The sequence below is a fragment of the Phanerochaete carnosa genome, assembly GCF_000300595.1.
Source record: "Phanerochaete carnosa HHB-10118-sp unplaced genomic scaffold PHACAscaffold_1, whole genome shotgun sequence".
NCBI classification, from domain to species: Eukaryota; Fungi; Basidiomycota; class Agaricomycetes; order Polyporales; family Phanerochaetaceae; genus Phanerochaete; species Phanerochaete carnosa.
In genome coordinates this window covers 4774101-4790644 of record NW_006767628.1, presented here as the reverse complement: position 1 = coordinate 4790644, position 16544 = coordinate 4774101, and the positions used below count along the sequence as shown (strand labels likewise).

Genomic DNA, 16544 nt, shown 5'->3' with positions numbered 1-16544 from the left:
TTTCCTTTTGCGTGTGTTCAGCACGGTGACTCATATATCTTTTCGGCGTTCTCCACTAGCATTGGTCCCACAGACTTGACCGTTGGAACACTATCTCCGGATACGCAGTCGACGATCCCAACCGGCGAGTCGTGAAGGTCAATTCGCTGAATTTATCGCTGACACTGTGCATCACTTGCAGTTACCGACAATCTATTCTCGCAAGGAACTATTCCTCAGGATCTTGTTGCTGTCTCGTTCGAGCCCACCACGTCAGACTCCATTACCAACGGTGAGCTGACGTTCGGAGGCACCGATTCAAGCAGGTTCACTGGCTCCATCAGCTTCGCGTGAGTGATATAGCATTCCACTCTAGCCTGTCGGCCGTGCTGACCAGTGTGCACAGCCCTCTCACTACCACATCACCTGCATCGGCTTTCTGGTACGTGATGATGGCATTCCATAAGATATCTACGACCTTATTCAAATCTCAGGGGTATTGATGAGAGCATCACCTATGGCACGTCGAAGACTAGCATCCTCACCGAGACCGCCGGTATCGTCGATACCGGAACCACGCTGCTTTTAATTGCCTCAGGTATAGTGGCTGATTGCATGGCATTGTACTGCACCTCGCTTAGTACCGTTCTCCCGTGCAGACGCCTTGACTCGCTACCAGAGCGCCACGGGTTCTGTGGAGGACGAGACTACTGGCCTTCTCCGCGTCACCACAGCCCAATTTACAAACCTGCAGAGCCTGTTCTTCAACATTAACGGCGTGACGTATGAGTTTACCGCGAACGCCCAAGCATGGCCGGTAAGCCCACATAGAGATTCTAGCCGGTCGTGCGCTTGTTCACTTCGAGTCCTACAGAGGGCGCTGAACACAGCGATTGGCGGGAACACCGACAGCATTTACCTCATTGTCGGTAGCATTGGCACACCAACCGGCGAGGGCCTCGACTTCATCAATGGTCAGGCCTGGCTGGAGCGGTTCTACGCTGTCTTCGTCAGTTCTTTTGTCTGCTATCGTTCATTCAGCGGTCTGACGAACACTTTCAGGATACTACGAACAGGCAGGTGGGATTCGCTACGACTTCCTTCACCGATGCGACGACGAACTGAGTGTATAGTGTTATGCTTGTGAGCACAATATGGCTTGCGCCGAAATGTGGCTCTTGGATTGCGTATTTTAATATACACGAAAGATGCAGTGACACGGGTGGCCGACATGAAAAAGGATCAACAGGCGTTGTATGCTCATCGAATCTGAGTCGCAGTGGCTACATACGCGAGGGTCTGGCCAACGAAGAGGCCTTAGAGCTACCATATACGGAGTGTTTGTACAGTGGATACTCAACGCCTCCTATCAGCCCCGTTTTGTATACGACTACCATGTCCACTCGCGCCGTCCTACCTCTGTGCCGCCTCTGCACGAGATCGGCACCGCCGAACGTTTCCGCCAAGCTCATAGCTGAGTTGCGGGGATTCACCAGGATCTATAGCAGCAACGCTCGCGGAGCTCTCACCACCCCACGCAACGCGAACGAACGCAGCGTCCCATCGCGGTCGTGTCAAGTCTGGCATGAAGGAATGTCATCGTGTGGCATTACGTCAGTGTACCGACTGCCTTGTCACTCTCAAAAACGGAGACGAAGCGCAAATTGCCAATATTATCGCACAGTTACAGTCGCGTTTCAAAATTTCAGATCGCGACTTTGAGAAGGCGAGAGCACCCACGCCTTAGCTGCTCCAGAATGGGGCGATCTTGTCGGCAAACACGGACTAGACCGCAGCCCTCTGTTCCATCTGAACGGCCTTCAGTGTCATAGTGTTCCAAACTGCCGCCTGCCTCTTTCGTTCCACGAAAACGCATTCCGGGCATCTTGGCGAACGGTGGATGTTTACTTGGAAGAGACAGCCTGAGCACGTGCTCTTGAGCCGGTAAGTAGCCTGACAACATCATCTCAATGTGTAAACTCCTTGATAGCACACTCTGTACTAGTCCCTAGAATCGCTCATCGAATATTCTTCCGCGGACGTGTCAACGATAGGCATGAGTATCCTTTACTAGCAACAGATCACACCTCAGGAGGAACAGCTGAGCACAAGGTACGTATTCTTTACTTCACTCAAGATCATGATGTTCGAGGTGCACCAGTACTAACACTTGCACAGATCTTTGCAGTCGATACTGCTCCGTTTTTTGTTGTCGAGGTGAAACGCCTTGCACAGAATGATGGAAAAAATGTCGCTCGGTTATTTATGGAGCTACTATGTCAGTGAACTGTCCTCATGCCCACAAGCAGGTATCTGACTGGTTTCTAATGCAGCTGTGGGTATATTAGTGCTACCAGTGTTAGCATACCTTAGCTAACGATAAAACATTGCAGTCGCAAACAAGATCTTCAGTGTACCGCTGGCGGGTTACGTTGGTGTCCTCGAAGTTAATCTCGCTATAGCAGAATAGACTGCTGAGGTCGAGCCGGATGCTAAGGTAAAACAGATTACTGTCATTGCGCCATGAACCTTCCTGACCAGTTGATAACTCAAGCGGCAGATCGATGAATTGTGCGACGCACTCACTTTCGCTCGCGAAGCACAAGCAATCCTCACAGGTCAATGGGAGAATTTAGATGCGCTCGAGATGCGCGGTACGAAAGGCATGGCGGTGCTCGAGAAGAGGTTCGTTCACGCTTTACCTTGAATGTGCAGCCATCTTATGAGCACAATCCAGTGTACTGTGTATTCCACGTGAAACAGCGCTCACCATGGTAGCGGAAGAGCCCTGATCTGCGCAGGAGCTCAGAGAGATGGCGAGCAGATGTGTAGACGAGTGCAATCTGGGGAGGCTACGCTCTTACCAGCTGCACAAGTCATCCTCTACCCTCGACACTTTCCAATGACCACTTGGTCATATCTTTGTGTCCGACGCGCTTGTCGTTCACTGAATAGTATGATGTCCTGCCACCACCACCGCCGCATTTTAGTTTTATCTTTATTTTGCCGCTTTTTTCTTTTTTTCTCGACTATCCGTTCGCAACACCTGGGAATTGTCGAGTTCAGCCTCCAATCGAACGGTTTTCATGTGTCATCTGTAGTACATAATATTGTACAGCAGCCTACCGGTGGCTGCCATCGATTTCGTCGCATTTTATCGTCTTTTGTAGAAACTAGCATTAATCTATGGCTAGCTGGGACGTGCGCGAGTTTAAACCCAGCATTCTGGCCAGGAGGCGCCTGGGTGGGAGAAGTCGCGCGGCATCTGAGATGACAATAGCCCCGGCAGTCTCCGCACAAGCGTGTGGCGCTAACAAAGCTAACTCCACTGCAACGCCAGCCTTGCAGTGACATCTCGGAAAGTTACAAGCGGAGCTAGAAGGCTCTAGATTTCATCATATATTCCTACCAAGCTACGCACTTCCACCAGAAAATAGTTTAAGTTCTCCTTGGACATCTTACTCGTCATCTGCGATTTTTTGCGCACGTCTTGCCAACTGTAGGAACGCGTTAGTAGGAGGGAGCTGAGCGGAAGTAGAGGCACACGTACAGCGGCTGCAAGATCCATCTGACCAGGAGCGGCAGGCTTGCCGCCACCTCCGGGTTTGGGTGCGGGTGGTGCTGTGGGTGGTCTTGACGCCGTCGGTATGGGCGGCTTGCCAGGTGCTTTGGGAGCGCCAGGTTTATTGGCTACCGGGGGCGCAGGAGGCTTGGGCTTGTTGGCAACTGGTGGGGGTGGCGGCTTGCCAGCGAGAGCGCTTGCGGGTCGAGAGCTCGCAGGCGAGCTATCTTCCGAGCCGTTGGATACTGACAGGGTCTTCTTCCAAGGAGTAGCTGAGCCGTTCGCTGGTGCCATGCCTGGGAAAACTGACACCGGCTTGGCAGAGACATCCGCAGAGATATGCTTCGGCACGATCTTCGATCCTGCGAGAGCAGCTGGAGCCACAGGAACTACAGAGGACCTCTTCGTTCCTGCTCCAGGCGGTGGGGGAGGCGGTGGAGCGACGGCTGCCTTCGATTTGGGCGGCATCAGCTCGAGATAGTTATTGGGTGCCCAGCCCTCCTTTCCGTCCTTCTTGACCAGCCACCATCCGTTGTCGTCTTTCTCAACAAGCTCAACAATGTCGTCCTTCTTAAGAGCCATCTCGCCCTCCTGGCCGTCGAATGCGAACTTGGCCTTGTACAGCTCAACATCAGGTTCGGGAGGAGGGGGTGGTGGTAGAGCAGCCGCTCGAGGCGGAGGCGGAGGCGCTCGTGAAGCTGCACTCGACACGGTAGAGGCCGCAGATGTTGAGGGTGCCGGCGGAGGTTTGACCGCAGAGGTTATAGATTTGCCTGGGAGCGGCTGAGCAGCAGGCTTCGGCCTTGATGATGCAGGTTTCTATCAACTATATTCAATGTATGCGGTTTGTGTGCAACGTCAGAGACTTACATCCGGGCCTCCCCTCTTAAGAAGCTTGCCTTGGGTGATATGACGCACAACACCTTCCTTGCGCTTCGGCATGGGGCGAGACAGACTGCTAGGCGCTTCGCCGGACGGGACTTGCACGGTATGACTCTTGTAGTTATCGTCACTCTTCACCATGTCATTCTTCACAAACTTGACCGCATCCTTCTTCTCTTTCTTCTTAGTGTAATCAATGCTATGTTGGATCGGGAGGTGAGCAGCGACAATTGGAAGACAAGTAATAACATACGTTGGTCCAGCGTGCACTTGAATCATGCCCGAAGTGAGTGTCAAGAGATGTGTAATGAGCTCTGTCTTGAAGACGCAGTGGATAAGAGGATCTCCTTCTTCAGTGGGACCGAGGTTCAAAGCCTAAGAATAAGAGGCATAAGGCATAAGTGCAATACATGATAGTCGAACGAAGGGTCCTCACGATCCAGTCATCCTGCAAATTCGACATGGAGATAGACTTGATGCTGCCAACAATAATCTTGCGCTCTACATTGATACCAACTGTGCCGTCCTTCGCCTGCAGGTTGGCAATGATGCACAGTGCCCTTGCGGTCTACAAACCAAGTAGTCAATCCAGATGCAGCTTGAGAGACGCAAACCGGAGCAGCTTACCACCACCAAGAATCTGGGACTGAGTTTGCTCGTGCGACCGAACTTGGAGACAAGAACCTGGCAGCGTGAGCTGAAGACGACCCTCTCCGAAGTGCCACATGCAGCAAGCAATTCTTCACCGAGGGAACTCTTGCCGTTGCAGTCCAGGTAATCGCCCATGAATCGCCTGAGACCCAATAAACTGAAGCGGCGCCTCTCCTTCCGTCCGGCAAGGATCTGGTGGCCGTAGTCGCGGACCTTTGCGTATTCGATGCCCTCCTTGTTGTTCTTCCAGAATCGCTGGATGCGGCGCGCGCACTCGTGCTTGTAGCGAATATAGTTGCGCCACGCGCGCTGGATGCGGCCTGCCATGTTGTGCCAGTAGCGGTCGCGCATGGTTTCGAGCGCAAAGAGGGTCTCGGGGCTCTTGATGAACGCCTTCGTGACACCCATTTGCCACTCTTCACGCGCAATACCCGTGTCGGTTAGGATACGCTCACAGCCAGACTTGGCATCGCCTTGCCAAGTGTATTCGCCAGCGTAAGACGTTGCTGGGGATAACAGATAGAAACGTTCGACGATCTTTTCGAATGTATTCCTGTAGGCAAAACCGGCACGTCTGACGCGAATGTTCTCCTGAAGACCGAGATACTTGATCTGATGCAGGACTGCCTGGGTGTCGAATTCTGATGAGCTACGGTTCTGGTTGGGTTTAATCGTACGGATGTACGAGGGTCGGCATCGCATGAGATTCTCCACAAGGGCTTGAGCGGATTGCTAGAGTTAACATCTAAATACATACAACAAAATCAGCGTATTTGTGGCGCACCTTAATCCTGTCGCCAGCAGTAGGGGGCCGCTTCTTGCTATTTGGGTCTGGACGATCGGGGAAGAGCGATTGCAAGAACTGGTTACCGCTCATGCCGATGAGATCAAGCATATCCTTGAGCAGTAAGTCCTTGTTTTTGTCGGTCATACCCGCCACATTATACATGACATCTCCAGCATAGTGCTTGATGAGGAACTGTGCGCCACGGACTTCGAAGTGGGGATTAGATGCCAGCGAGGCCGCACGCTGAATAAAGCTGTTGTCTGCCGCAGAGGGGTCGGCATGCGCAGTCGCACAAGCGTCGTTGAGTGTAGCAAAAATACCAGGAGGCCGACGTTCTTCGATGAGGTCGCACACAATCTTGTTGTTGAAGTACTTGATAGGATTCCATTTGATCTGCTCCCGGACGTATTCCTCTTGCTCGCTCTTCAGAGTTAGCTCGATGAAGATCTGCTGCAGTTTCTCGTTCACGTAGTTGATACAAAGCTGTTCGAAAGAATTGTCCTCGAAGATCTCGAAACCGAAGATGTCCTGGATTGAATAAGATTAGTCGAGCACTCAATACTGGTATATAATACTCCGCCTACAAGAATACCAATCAGCTGCGCGTGCGCTGTGCGAGGATTCATCTGCACGTTGATCTTGGAAACGATCCACTCGAACAAGTTATTGTAGATTGCCTTTGCTAGGGCATCCCTAGTCGAGCCAGCTTGCGCTGGATTGTACGGAACGTCGTAGACGGAGCCTCGGCGGCCATTACGTTGAGTCTCCATGACACGCAGGGTCATCGCCTTGTGAACTAGTGCGGGCTCCACCTCCATCAGATAACCGACAAAATCGGTCACGCTTGTGTCGGCAACTTCTGCATTTCCATCGTCCTTCTCCGCGAACTGAACATTACCGAGCCAAAGGATGACCGCGAGCATACGGAAGATCTCGCTTTGCTCCTGGTCTGTGAGACCGATGATTTGCATAGCGCGCTGAAAAACTTTGTCAGCGTCAATTCACATTATGTATATGCGCGAGCTCACCAAAGTCTCATCAAAATCTTTGACGTCGTCAATACCCGCAACTTCTAGACAGTTGCTAATGCTCGTGTATGCGTACGCCTCCGGTGTCTGGATGCCAAAGACCTCTAAGGCATGGTCAACTCTACGCACTTGTACTCGTATGTATGCAGTCTCACCTCGCTGTTCCGGGGAAGCGGCTTTCGTGAACTGGTAGAAGATATGGAAGTTACGCTCGTTCTCTACTTGTCCCACAACTCGACCCTTTTCTAGGAGATAGTTTGTAATTTGGGCTCCGACGGGCTCTCCATGATCGTTGAACATGATCTCAAGGTATTTTCCCTGCTCAAATAAGTCAGCTCTGGTACAAAGGATAGCCTTCAAAAACCCAGCTCACGTGTCGACTTGAGTTATTATTCCTCAGAGTCTTCGCGCAACCAAAACTCTCTAGGAGGGGATTCGTCGCGAGCACCATATCCTTGATTTCTTGAATGCTGCTGTCGCGTCCACCTGAAACTGCAGCAACATATTGCATGATACGCTTCGCCGCTTCCGTCTTGCCAGCCCCCGACTCTCCAGAGATAATAACACACTGGTTCTCGTGGTACGCGTTCATGTTATAGTAGGCGGATTCTGCAATACCGAAGACGTGCGGCGGGACTTCGAGTCGATTCTTGCCCTTGTACTTCTGCAAGACCTCATCGGTGTAGATCCCCAGGTCTGGAGCGCGTTCATATGAGATCCAGACCACTCGGTATAGAGATACGCACCTTTGAACGGATTGACCGAGATCAGCACGCCACCGATGTACGTGTATATCTCTCCGTTCTTCCAACGCTTGTCCAGGTTCTCGTTAATGGCCTCGTTCGTGGTTGTGGTGAGCAGCGTCATGTCAGACACGCCGACCTGTTTCTTCTTGAAGCCTTCCTTCCAATCCGCCTAATCCCATCTGAGCTCAGCTCAGTCGACTACAATCGATCCCCTCAACACACCTTGGCCACCTGTGCCCTTCCCCCTGCCGCCCCCTTCTTGGGCTTTGCCTCCACTTTCTTACCGGCCTTCTTGGACGGTGCCTGTGGATTTGAAGTTACAATACAGCTCAGACAGACAGATATCACAAACACTCACCATAGTGCAGTGTACGTCTCACAAGACGTGTAGTGCTGTTATATCGATGTCTGGCACGACCGTGCGTTGCGATACCCGCTTGTAGCCGCACCGGAGTTGCGAGGGCACGCGCCGCCCGATCTATGTCGTAGGTATGAATTCGAGTCCAGCCGCCCCGTAGCTGGGTCGGGCGTGGTGGGATGGGAGTGCAGTGCAGAGGGGAGAGTGTTAGTCAAGAATGAGTAGAGACCAGAGTATCACGACGTCGTTGTCCTAGACGATGACGGTGCGGATTCCAGACCCGCAGTACCGGCGCTTACGCTAGGGCACGGATATTCAGCCGCGCAATTCTATACGCTGTGATTCTTCGGACTGACTGGCGCGCACATGTGTACCGCACCGACAGCCGGCGACATCCTCACGAATGTCGTCTGCTCTTTATAAGTGAATTCATTGCCCAAAGGTACATGGGACGAATACAGCATTATTTCATGCAGTGACTGGGACCCCGGCATCCAGCATTAGCTTCAAAGCCTCCGCCGCAGGGATTAAAGCGGGACTGCTTCCACCAGCCCTGAACACGCGGACCAGAGCCTGAGCCAGTCCAATCTCTTGAGCTCGCTCGCCCAGTTCTTTACGTGCAGCCATGTCGACTCCAGTAAACCAGTTCCGTATAGACGCAGCGCCGCGATGAACCAGCCTAGGATCAGGCGCGGACTGTTCGCTCTCTTCAGGCTCGTCGTCATCTCCGTCGTGCGGAACATGAATCGATGGATCGATGAGTTGACCGAGTATGGGAAGTACTCGGTGTTTCTCGCGTTCGAGCTCGAGTAGGAGCTGGCAAGCGTGCGGCGCAGAAGTCAACATAGCAATTGCCCCGGAAGCAGCGAGCCGCGTTGGTGTGTTATCGACGTCGCACAACGCCACGAGAACATGTAGCTTGGACCTCGATGCCAATTTTTCGTCACCGCCGTACTTGTTGAATACTTCTTCACTTCCTGCTATGAGGTTGCACACCAACTCCGTCGCTGCCCGGCGAATGAGCGTATGATCCTCCAACATGAGCAACTCGACCTTGTTAAGCAAGCCAGAAGCGTCGGCTATTCGTGTCGCGACTTCGGAACTCTGCGAAGCCAGGTTCGTGAGCGCCATGATCGCCTCGAAGCGCTGCAGGAGGGTCGAGTTAGAGTGGACCAAGAGGATGGCGAAGGGACGGATCGCATCGTAGAGGGCTCCTTCATTCGGCCCAAAGACCTGGATCGGTGAGGCTGTGATCGCGAGCTTCGCTAGTGCTTGTATGCACTCCAGATCCGTGCGATCTAGTGAAGGGGTTTGGTCTTCTTTCTCGCCCTTCTTCATTGTGGGAGGGAGCAAGCCTTGGATGATGCTGATGAGAGCCTTCGCACCTCCTGCCTGCAATACCTTGCCCCGATTCTCTTGGTCTTCTACGAGGCTAAGCAGCGCTTTGCCAGCAGCCAGCCTCGTGGCACGACTATCCGATATACGCACTGCAGCCGTCAGTACGTCAAGAGCGCCTGCCTGGAGAAGTCGTTTCCCTCGGGCTCTGGCATGTTCGTCGTCTTCCAACGTATCGGCTTCGGACTCCCCATCTTTGCGCGTGCTGCAAGCCATGCGCCTGAGTTTCGCAATCTGAGCCTCTTCCTCCGATAGTTTGGGCCGATACGCGCAGATATTGGCGATTATTGCGATGACGCCGTAAACCGGGGACGTGATGCCCTCGTCGGAAGCCTGCGACACTTGAGCTTTTCGGCGGGGGACGATGGTAAATAGCTTCTGGAGGAACTGCGTGTCCTTAGATAGCTGCTCCTTGATCGCCGGGTCAATGCTCATGTAGGCAAGACCTTCCACGGAGTCGTTCATGGAGGTAGATGCGTCGCTCGAGACGACCAGACCCTTCATCATCGATACAAGGTCCTCATCCACATTCGCCACGAGCGGCTTGTCTGCGCCGGTGGCCGCAGCGGCATCCGCACTCGCCCCTTGCGAGAGCTTTACAAGAGCAACAGCTGCCGCCGCCCGTAAGACTTGATCCTGAGAGCGCTTTGTCTTGCTCTCCAACCACTCTACGTATCGCTGTGGGATTAGAGCACGGCATGCTTTGTGACCCGCTGCCTGAGCAACCAGCTGTGCAGTTGCACGGGCAATTGGAAGGGAAGACGAATACGTATCAACGGCTTCAACGACAGACTCGAGTATTCCGTCCCGCTGCAACACAGCAGATGCAGACTCCCAGTCTACCTGAAAGAGGGCGGCGAGGAAGGAGAGACCAGACACGATCTGATCTTCTGCGATGTCGCTAAGTTTCGCGGTAACAATTGGTGCAATTGGGAGAATGATGGCCTGAGTAGACTCATCGGGCGCCGCCTTTGACGAAGGGTTTGCGTCTCTTAGACGTTGGCATACCGCGGCGAGCACGACGTATGCCTTCGTACGAAGACTATGGGCGTTTGAAGGAGCAAATACGTCTACGAGAACTGCAATTTCATCTGGGAGGGGCTTCCACGTCTTCTCTTGAGTGCGTTTGAGAAGGGCGTCGAGCCTGATATCTGCCTCGGCGGCCATAGTTAGTCCTGACGTCGAGGGAACGTTGAGCAGGGGGTGTGTCTCCAGTCGGAGTGTACGCTTCTCCTGAGCTCATAAGAATATTAGATTACTATGTCCAAGAAATGTTAGCACACCTCCGCCAAGGAACGATATAATCAGATAGCTCACTGAGATGCGTGCTGGGATGCGCGAAGACAAAGCTAGATGTTAATAGACGCCCATGATGTCCCGATCCCGGGCGCTATGACTTCAGATTTTCCTCGCAGTTAGTTATTCTTATTTTCCTAGGCCTCTCGTTTGCTCCCAACTTCACTCATTTACTCGCTCCCCTCCTTTCAGATTTCGGACACAGATCTTTCAAGTAAAATGGACACTGTGGAAGGTTCCTCCACAGGCATTGTTGCCACTGACCAGACCGTCCAGGTTGGGCACACGATCCTTCTGAAACTGCCCAGTGGGGATATTCGACCTCACAAGCTCGAGAAGGACTCGTACGTATCACACGTGTTCGAGAGATTTTCACTCGAATAATTTTGCTGTAGTATCGTGAGCTTAGGAAAGTTTGGCTCTTTCCATGCGAACGACCTCATCGGACAGCCTTACGGCCTGACCTATGACATCGTGGACAAGACTCTCAAAGTCGTGCCGCCGCGTCCTATACAGGAAGTAGGTACGACGCTGTCACTCCTTGGACTCTACTTCCCTGATGCACGTTTGCAGAGGACACCGAAGCAACAAACGAGTTGATTAACGACGGGGAGTGCGTTCAACCATTGACCCTCGAGGAGATTGAGCAATTGAAGAAACAAGGGTTGCCGCCTGCGGTGCGCTGCTCAAGTATTCATTCTATCGTTCACTTACTAACTGCATATACTTAGGAAATCATCAAAAGACAGATTGAACGGCATGCTAACTACCAACTCAAGACGGAGTACAGCAAGGAGAAGTATAAGAAGCGTAAAGAGGCCAAGTTCGTGGTCTGCCCCTTATTTGTGCTCTTTTCTCACAGCGGTATCCTATTGCAGATATTCTAAGGGCTTCACGACCGCTATCCCTACTCTGTTCAATGTGTGCGAGTATTGGTTTAACAAGGACGCGAATCGCCTGCGGGACATACGCCCAGACACGCTGTCGCAAATATTGAACCTGGCTAGCATACGGCCGGGTGGGCGATATCTCTGTGTCGATGACGCGTCAGGTATCGTCGTCACCGGTATCCTTGAGCGGCTCGGCGGTCAAGGTCGTCTAATCACCGTATGTGACATTGAGTCGCCACCCGCTTATCCCTGCATGGTCCAGATGAATTTCTCAAAAGAGGTGATCTCTGTCATGTCCTCGCTGAACTGGGCGACCGCGGACGAAGAATACACGCCAATAATCGCCTCCAGCGAGCCATCAGCCGGGAAGTTCAAGTCGGAAGGGCAGAAGAGTCGACTAAATAAGCGCAAGGTGGCGTCCGACATGCTTATACGGAATCGGGAGGAGTTGTTCGCCGGTGAGTTCGACGGGTAAATAATTTCCATTTCGTTAGTTGCTAGCTTACACTGACATGCATACCCGCAGACTTGTCATTGCAAGCCAGTACGACCCCTGGTCAATATTAGAGAGGCTCTATCCGTGCTTGGGCGGCTCAGCGTCGATAGTGGTGCATAGTCCGCAAGTCCAGATACTCTCAGATCTCCATGCGAGGCTACGCGATGTGCCTGGCTATCTGGGCCCAAGTCTCACGGAAGGTTTCTTGCGTCGCTACCAGGTCCTGCCGGGGCGGACGCACCCCATGATGAACACGTCAGGCACTGGTGGATTCATCTTGCACGCAATCAAGGTGTACGTGGGTCCTTTCTCTCGATTGGCGAGGTACTGAATCTTTCCATGCAGGTACGATGATCCAAACGCGTCATCAGTGATGGCTCACCGCCAAAAAGCAAAAAAAGCGAAGTTGGAAGCTGCTGCAACAGCCACGGCCATAACACTGTCTGCAGAATCGCAGTCTTCCACCCAAGCCTTTACAACGGAATCCTCAGCTCAGACGGCACATCCAGCAGAGGCGAGCAGAGTGGCTACGAAATCGTAGTGATAACGCGATATTAGCCTACGCAAAACTATCTATGTCGCCCATGAATCACTATGCTACCATTATGCGAACATACTGCATATGACGTGCGTGCTAAAGTATCCCAAAACCCAAAAAGGGGCTTATTCGTCCTGCGGCGCACCGAAGAGAAGCTTTTTGTAAAGACGTATGATCACGTCGTTCGCTGTCAGTGTGATAATCCTGCAGAAATACGTTTATGAGCAAAGTACACGCCAAAAGCTGTAAAAAGACGGACGTGTGAGGGGCTATGCGTAAGAAGTGTGCCGTTGAACCTGGGTCAAGACGAGTGAGTGCAATATCAGACGCGAAGGACAGTCACTGACCCTTGTACCAGCCCAAGGGTCCTTCAATCTTTAGTGTCTTCCACAGACAGTCGATGGGGTTTTTATACAACAGACCGACGTGTCTGCCGTCGGGCATGACTTTCGTCGGCTGATTGTACATCCGTGTCAGGGCCTGACAGCGCTCAGGTGAGCCTTGAATCACCTAGAGCGAAGAGTGAGAACGCACTGTGTCAGCCGGTTGCATCACCGCAAGCTGAATCCTTTTAGAACATATCATGGATGGCAACGGCTCGTATACTTACCACACACATCCCAGATACCGAGCTGCTAGCCAGGAAGGTCCATATGCTATCCGCAGGCAGGATGCCGCGCTGGGTCAGCTGATTCTTCGTCCAATTGTACGTCGGTAATTGCACCTGTTACGGTTATACATTAGGCAAGGTCAGGAAGGTCAGATAGCAGAGGAGACGTACTGAGGAACCCATGGCCGTCCTGAGGACCGCAGCATCTACGCCGCGCACAAGACCCCGCAGACCTTCTGCGCGGTAGATGGTCGACAGTGCGTCCCACGAGTGCTTGTAGAAATGCTGGTGTCCTACTGGAAGAGCAGGGGAGTATGCCTGTGTAGAGTACAGTTCACAAGGGTTCGAAACGAATTGTTTCTGAAACTGAACGAACCTGCATACGAGCCTTGATCAGGAATAGAGGGTTCCCGAGGACAGCTTTCAAAGGTGCGATTAGACTGACAGGTCTCGGGAAGTGTCCATTCTGACTCACCGCCAATAGCTCCGCTACCGGCTCCTGCTATCACGGAAGTCAAGGGCATTTGGTCTGAGGGTTTCAGGCCCACCATCTGATTGAGAGTACGTCTAAACGGCTCGTAGAAACCTACATAAAAGTTGATGAATGAATCGGTGTCAAGATGACCTCACTGACCGAGCCTCGAGCCATTCAGCAGAATCTTCATGATGGAACCTTATCTCAACTATATTCTTCCGGGTCAATGGAACGGATTGCTCACTTGGTACACATACTGTCTGGGGTTAGCATACATCCACATGAGGAATCGAACAAACTCACAGCTGGCCCAAGACCTCTCTGCATGCCTCTTATGCCCTCATTCCTCCATGTCTTCACCAACACGTCAAACACGTTCTTGTACACCCGTACACCACCGTCCTTTGCCAGCTCGCCCTGTAGCTGCATGCGTGTCTTGGCCACATCTGGGATGTTAGAGAGCGTCACCTGCGCGAGTTTTGTGTGCCGTCAGCCAAATGATTGGGTTGGGTTAGACGTTCCGACGCGTACCGCGACACTTGCAGCGATGCCACCGAGGATGAAGCCTTCCGCGGTGCTAAGCGGACGTGGCTCGCGCTTTGTTTTTGTGCTCATCGTTGATGTCGTCGCCGCGGAAGAAAGGGCTGAGAGTGGACGGGGTGTGGAGCGAAAGGCCCGTGCAAGCTGTCGCGCCCGGATTCAGCGGCAAATATGCTCCCGACGCGCTCACTCTGATCGGTCAGTAGTGTCGCTTGACCGGCGACATGTTCGAAAACTTCGGTTTCGGGATCCTGAAGCAACAAACATTTCAAAGCTGAACTTATCACGTCAATTCGTGGGCTCGATACCAGCCACCACTCAGCCATCCTGGCCATTCCAGCGTACCAACCACCCATATATCCTCGGTACGCGTCCCACCAACTACCGAATAGGCTAGCCACGAGGCTAGTCAAATCGCGACTTTTCGCCAAGGCGCACTCCACTCTCTGCTCGCTTCTGCGACCATCGCGCTTCGGTCCCCCTTGGTCATCCCTTGCCACCCTCCGGCCCTGCCGCAAGTTTAATCTCTCCAGCCGTCATCTCGTGGGTTAGAGTAGCGATGGTGTGCTTGTATGTGATCAATTTCTATCTGCACGTTGTAGCGAGACCCGCGGCCTGTACAGCTTAAAGCGTTTCCCGGCCACCCGGTACACACTAATGGGAGATTTTCTTGTATTACCAGTGCTTGGGAGCGTTTAGAAAGGCTACTATGAACATAAAAGGGTACATAAACGTCCTCGTAAATGAGGCAAGTATGTTGCGAGCGAATGCGTTTTTAGTACAGCATAAGTTCATGCGCGCTTCACCCGCGCTTGACCCCGTCCAAAGCGGGAATATGAAATGAAACGCCGACAGCGACTGCCTCTTTCACATTTCCATCATCTGCCGACGAAGTTGTCCCGCTTGGCATCTTCACTGCGCGCAGTTTCTTTGCCAAGAACCAAGTACGAGACGGGGGCTAACACTCGCTGACTCCTAAGGCGTAAGGACTGAACGGTAACAAAACATACCATGCCAAGTTAACAAAGACCACTCATACCGTATGATTCACGTTCAAGAACGCACGGCTCACACTTGCTCAGAACTTGCCACAGGCGACCTTCAACACAGTCATTGAAACAGAGCGCGTGAAGATACTCTCATATGCCGCCGGCCAGGTATAATCTTCTCCAAATTCCGGGCTACACATGTTCACGCTGTAATGCCAATTCAGCCGCGATAGGTTCACCATTCATTCGAAAGCAGTGGTGTGTCAAGATGTGGACATGAAAGGCGACATCACCATCGGTGCCGGTATGTGATCTCGTTAATTTGTATCCACGTGCTAACAGCAGTGCAGGCACTATTGTTCACCCCAAGGCGACCATATTCGCCGCAAGCGGTCCGATAGTCATAGGTTCTGGCTGTATTATTGAAGAAGGGGCTATCGTTCTCAACCGGTGCGTATATATGTCCTCGTAACGCTTGCTATTACTCACATGGATCCATTAGACGAAAAGAAGTTATGCGAATAGGTGATGATAACCTTTTCGAGATAGGCTGCCGTGAGTATGATTCATTTATATAAGCCGTCTGCTGTCTTAAACTTGTCCTTAGGTGTTGAATGTCCTATGGCAAATTTTAACACCATCTGCACCCGCGCGAGAATACACTACACGACGAGACTCTCATCCTATTGCGTTGTAGGCGCGGGATGTCTTGTTGTGGCCACTGAAGAAGAGATCCTGGACGAGTACACGGTTATATACGGTCCCGGGGCGGAGCGACGGATATGGAGTGGCCGAGGCAGGCTGCAAGAGGCGGACCTTAGGAAGAAGCACGCCGAATACTTGCGAGAAATGCTCCCCTAAGTTCAACAGGCTCAGGCGAGGAGACGGAGCGTGATTTTTGTTCTTGTTTTGTAGTCTCTTTCTTTGCATGTTGTATGTTGTACACGGAATTTAGGAGCATCTCTTCCGAGTGGCTTTGTGGCGCGGGATAAGCGCCTGGCTGCGTGGGACGCGTCTGCGTCTGCGCTCGCTGTCTCGGACGACCATCGCGCATGCACGACTCGCATTCGATGACCTAAGACTATGGCGCTGCTGAGCAGACAAGGCTGGCTGATCTTAGTGGTATCCGCTCTCGTCGTGCCAGCAACTGTCCATGTCCTCTCGCCGATCACAATTCTGTTGCTCTCTCCGCTCATTCTGCTCTTCACCGTCCTTGCATTTTTTGCTTTGAACCTGGTTTTAGCTCATTTTATCGACGCTTCGAAACCATATATTTCAAGTTCCCCGCCCCTCGCGGGACGTCCTCTCGCTATCTCTACGCC

The 16544-nt window shown here is 52.5% G+C and overlaps 5 protein-coding genes across 5 annotated transcripts; 2 read left to right on the top strand and 3 right to left on the bottom strand.

Moving 5' to 3' along the window:
* Positions 1-180: 180 nt before the first annotated feature.
* On the top strand, positions 181-1104 carry PHACADRAFT_84864 (uncharacterized protein; the record flags this gene model as incomplete). Its single annotated transcript, XM_007390948.1, has 6 exons — positions 181-329; positions 386-421; positions 474-577; positions 639-796; positions 854-988; positions 1042-1104. Coding segments are annotated over 6 exons (645 nt in total), but the record flags the coding sequence as incomplete, so codon positions are not given.
* Positions 1105-3368: 2264 nt separating this feature from the next.
* Positions 3369-8194, bottom strand: PHACADRAFT_248292 (uncharacterized protein). The gene is made up of 14 exons (XM_007390947.1): positions 7994-8194; positions 7858-7938; positions 7636-7804; positions 7263-7585; positions 7045-7207; positions 6890-6993; positions 6446-6838; positions 5859-6389; positions 5051-5806; positions 4860-4991; positions 4677-4798; positions 4412-4622; positions 3530-4360; positions 3369-3476 (listed from the first exon to the last, which is right to left on the bottom strand). The coding sequence occupies exons 1-14, from the start codon at positions 7994-7996 to the stop codon at positions 3438-3440; spliced, it is 3858 nt and encodes a 1285-aa protein (XP_007391009.1). The 5' UTR covers positions 7997-8194; the 3' UTR covers positions 3369-3437.
* Positions 8195-8359: 165 nt separating this feature from the next.
* On the bottom strand, positions 8360-10761 carry PHACADRAFT_248291 (uncharacterized protein). The gene has a single exon (XM_007390946.1). The coding sequence runs from the start codon at positions 10553-10555 to the stop codon at positions 8462-8464; it is 2094 nt and encodes a 697-aa protein (XP_007391008.1). The 5' UTR covers positions 10556-10761; the 3' UTR covers positions 8360-8461.
* A 242-nt stretch (positions 10762-11003) lies between these two features.
* PHACADRAFT_204767 (uncharacterized protein) lies at positions 11004-14357 on the bottom strand. The gene is made up of 18 exons (XM_007390945.1): positions 14225-14357; positions 13997-14161; positions 13938-13949; positions 13853-13877; positions 13694-13804; positions 13595-13638; positions 13390-13536; positions 13219-13332; positions 13143-13169; positions 12956-13088; positions 12868-12904; positions 12420-12812; positions 12101-12368; positions 11563-12045; positions 11416-11507; positions 11258-11361; positions 11080-11207; positions 11004-11028 (listed from the first exon to the last, which is right to left on the bottom strand). The coding sequence occupies exons 1-12, from the start codon at positions 14306-14308 to the stop codon at positions 12734-12736; spliced, it is 978 nt and encodes a 325-aa protein (XP_007391007.1). The 5' UTR covers positions 14309-14357; the 3' UTR covers positions 11004-11028; positions 11080-11207; positions 11258-11361; positions 11416-11507; positions 11563-12045; positions 12101-12368; positions 12420-12733.
* Positions 14358-15138: 781 nt separating this feature from the next.
* Positions 15139-16228, top strand: PHACADRAFT_204766 (uncharacterized protein). The gene is made up of 6 exons (XM_007390944.1): positions 15139-15273; positions 15328-15390; positions 15447-15526; positions 15573-15672; positions 15725-15777; positions 15830-16228. Exons 2-6 carry the CDS (start codon positions 15377-15379, stop codon positions 16081-16083), a joined length of 501 nt encoding a protein of 166 aa, XP_007391006.1. The 5' UTR covers positions 15139-15273; positions 15328-15376; the 3' UTR covers positions 16084-16228.
* Positions 16229-16544: the final 316 nt, after the last annotated feature.

What these genes read in the sequence shown, in the direction of transcription:
- PHACADRAFT_204767 (XM_007390945.1), bottom strand. Translation starts at nt 14,308, where the DNA reads ATGAGCACAAAAACAAAGCGCGAGCCACGTCCGCTTAGCACCGCGGAA. An exon ending in GCTGAATGGCTCGAGGCTCG is followed by an intron (nt 13,805 to 13,852) that starts GTCAGTGAGGTC and finishes ACTTTTATGTAG; the next exon opens with GTTTCTACGAGCCGTTTAGA. An exon ending in CGGTAGCGGAGCTATTGGCG is followed by an intron (nt 13,639 to 13,693) that starts GTGAGTCAGAAT and finishes CACCTTTGAAAG; the next exon opens with CTGTCCTCGGGAACCCTCTA.
- PHACADRAFT_248292 (XM_007390947.1), bottom strand. An exon ending in AAGATTTTGATGAGACTTTG is followed by an intron (nt 6,839 to 6,889) that starts GTGAGCTCGCGC and finishes AAAGTTTTTCAG; the next exon opens with CGCGCTATGCAAATCATCGG. An exon ending in GTCCCAGATTCTTGGTGGTG is followed by an intron (nt 4,992 to 5,050) that starts GTAAGCTGCTCC and finishes CTTGGTTTGTAG; the next exon opens with ACCGCAAGGGCACTGTGCAT.
- PHACADRAFT_248291 (XM_007390946.1), bottom strand. Translation starts at nt 10,555, where the DNA reads ATGGCCGCCGAGGCAGATATCAGGCTCGACGCCCTTCTCAAACGCACT.
- PHACADRAFT_204766 (XM_007390944.1), top strand. An exon ending in CGACATCACCATCGGTGCCG is followed by an intron (nt 15,527 to 15,572) that starts GTATGTGATCTC and finishes ACAGCAGTGCAG; the next exon opens with GCACTATTGTTCACCCCAAG. An exon ending in GGGGCTATCGTTCTCAACCG is followed by an intron (nt 15,673 to 15,724) that starts GTGCGTATATAT and finishes TGGATCCATTAG; the next exon opens with ACGAAAAGAAGTTATGCGAA.